Raw genomic sequence first — 2,864 nt, 5'->3', positions numbered from 1 at the left:
AAAAAATAAAATGACAATCAATTAATCATAAAATAAATTGAAAATTGGAAAAAGTAAACCAATCAATTAATCATAAAAGTAAATTAAAAAATTCAATGTGTTATTATACAAAACATGTAGTTAATGAACAAAGTAACCTGCTGAATATACCAAATATGTAATTAATGGACAAACGAGCTTGTTGAATATATATATATATTATATATATAATATATATATATATATATATCACCATTCTAATAATTACAGATAACAAAATCCTTGCCTCCAAACTAAAACATAACCAATATATGTTGAGCACCATTCCAATAATTAGAGATAACAAAATCCCTCCAAACTAAAAAATAACCAATATATGGCTCCATTATGTGGCTTACTTTCTGCTTACTCACAGATAACCACAAAACGTGCACAGATAAAAACAAAGCACAAAACAACATAAAAGAGAACATTTAATAGGGACGGCTCTAATCAACATATCAAAACAATAATCTAATGGTTAGGTCGCTCGTTTCCAGCAGCGACTGCTGTGTCGATCAATTACTTTTTAACGGTTTTCATTGCATTGACGAAGTTTCGGAAATTTGTGTAAGATGAGCCGCCTTCCTTAACCGCACCAATCGCACTGTCCCTCAATTTCATCGCTCTTCTCTTCATCTCCGCACCTTCCTCGCCTGTCACTACTGTCTCCACGGCGCTCTTAATCTCAGACATGTCGATTGTAGATGTTCCATCCGCTATAGAGATAGTGTTTTCCTTTAGCAAAGAGAAACCAATTTTCCAGACATGGACTATATAACTTTGGTTCAAAAACTGATCTGCAAAGTAAGGCCAGCATAACATGGGGACTCCCATGGTGATGCTCTCCAACGCTGAATTCCATCCGCAATGTGTGAGAAAACAAGCAATGGAAGGATGAGAAAGAACCCTCAACTGCGGACACCACGACACCAAACACCCCCGCTCGCTCAGATGGATGCGCTCCACGAACCCTGGAGGGAAGGCGGCCTCGCTACCTCGTAGCAGATCAGAGCGAACAACCCAAAGAAATGGTCTCTCCGTGGCCTCCAGCCCAAGTGCAAGCTGTTGGAACTGTGTCTCACATAACACACTCAAGCTGCCAAATGAGACGTAGATTACAGACTGCCTGGACTGCCTATCCAACCAGTCCAAACACTCCCCTTCCTCGGCCCAAAATCCCATTCCAAATTCCAATTCGACTCTTGAGTTCGAATTGAGAAGGGCAGAAGGAATCAAGGGACCTATTGGATACACTGAACCTCCGTTCTCGACTACACTGCTGATGGCAGGGGCTTCAAGATGATGGAAAGAATTAAAGATAACCCAATCTATTTCCCGCACTCTCTCCATGCATCGATTTAGGAAATGGAAAATGAACTCTTTCTGGGAGCCATTGAATCCTGAAACCCACGGAAGATGTGCAGAGCAGAGAGGTGGCATGGAGGGAAGGTATTTCACCATTTTAAAGTCCTTTGGAACGCCTGCATACGCCTCGATTATTAGACTAGACTCATGCATAGACTATAATTAGAAAATCCATGAAATCATAATAATTAACTGCGGGCCTACCGTTTGAGGGAATAATTTCTGATGATACAAGAGGTGCAATATTATATAGCAGTGCATATGTAGCAGTAAGAGATGTCCAGAGAGCGGCGATTGGAATGTGGTGGCGTTGAGCAATCTCTTGTGCCCGTGAGGCCAGAACGTCTACTACAAAGCAGACACTTGCATCATTATCCTCCTCTTTGATTTGGTGAATGAGGTTATCAAGAAATGGGACAATCACGCTTTCTGTAACATCACAGAGCTTGGCAATGTCAGTGCGAGTATCAGTGGGAGGAAGGCCATCAGGGACGACCTCAGAGCGGATCATCCTCTGGTTACTGAAACTGAAACTGTTCTTGTTAGCCTCTGCTATTCGAGAGTGGTTGTATTCTGTGTTTACAAAAGTGACAAGGAATCCCTCCTCCACAAACTTCAAGGCCACCTGCGTCATGGGATTTATATGGCCTTGAGCAGGGAAAGGAACGAGAACTGCACGGTGTCGCTTGCTGCAACTCATATCTATTATTTCTCTCTATCCCACGATCTTGCCTTTACCTATAACACATTACTTTCTTTACCCAGAATTTGCATGAAGTTTAATAAAGGGAAACCTAGATAGTTCAGGTTTAAAAAATAAATAAAAACTCGTACCCAATTGGCCTTTTCCATATTTTTCTTCGGTTCTTGTCCTATCAAACTTTTGCTATCATGAAAATGAGACTCAATACACAGAAAGTGATGTTCATGTTTAAATAGTAAATAAAAATCTTACCTAATTCGTCTTTTCCATATTTTTCTTCAGTTGTGGTCATATCAAACTTTTGCCATATTTTTCTTCAGTTGTGGTCATATCAAACTTTTGCCTCATGAAAATGAGACGGCCATAAAGACAAAGTGTCCATAAAGACAAAGTCATTCCATATTTCATGTTAAGAATTATTATACAATTCGCTGGTTTACATTACTTAATATTATAATATAATTTAATTGCAAAGTTGAAAGGAAAAAGGAGTAGTCAATACATATTATTGGCCAAATTAGTGCAATCGATGAGAATAGGGAAATTAATATCAAGTAATTTTATTGCAGCAAGATTTCAGTAAAAGAAAGATCTAAGTGGAGTTGTGTTTGGTCTAAATCTTGAATATTTTCATAATGGTTGGGATTTGATGAGTTGAGTTTATTTTAAAAGATGTGGCTTAGTCACATTTCATAGTGTTTTAGAAAAAGTGTCTTCACAATGTTTAAAGTTTATTTGGAGTGGTGGATGCTTCAACATATATAGAGATATTGAA

General features: G+C 38.6%; 1 protein-coding gene across 1 annotated transcript; it reads right to left on the bottom strand.

Annotated features, from left to right (window-relative positions):
* Positions 1–313: 313 nt before the first annotated feature.
* LOC149250154 (7-deoxyloganetin glucosyltransferase-like) lies at positions 314–2,128 on the bottom strand. The gene is made up of 2 exons (XM_089456400.1): positions 1,591–2,128; positions 314–1,502 (listed from the first exon to the last, which is right to left on the bottom strand). Exons 1-2 carry the CDS (start codon positions 2,084–2,086, stop codon positions 541–543), a joined length of 1,458 nt encoding a protein of 485 aa, XP_089312526.1. The 5' UTR covers positions 2,087–2,128; the 3' UTR covers positions 314–540.
* Positions 2,129–2,864: the final 736 nt, after the last annotated feature.

This window comes from Pinus tabuliformis, chromosome 7 (genome assembly GCF_031772625.1).
Source record: "Pinus tabuliformis cultivar Carrire ecotype Pingquan chromosome 7, CPIR1, whole genome shotgun sequence".
Lineage (NCBI taxonomy): Eukaryota > Viridiplantae > Streptophyta > Pinopsida > Pinales > Pinaceae > Pinus > Pinus tabuliformis.
The sequence above is the reverse complement of the archived record's forward strand: the minus strand, read 5'-3'. Positions and strand labels throughout refer to the sequence as shown.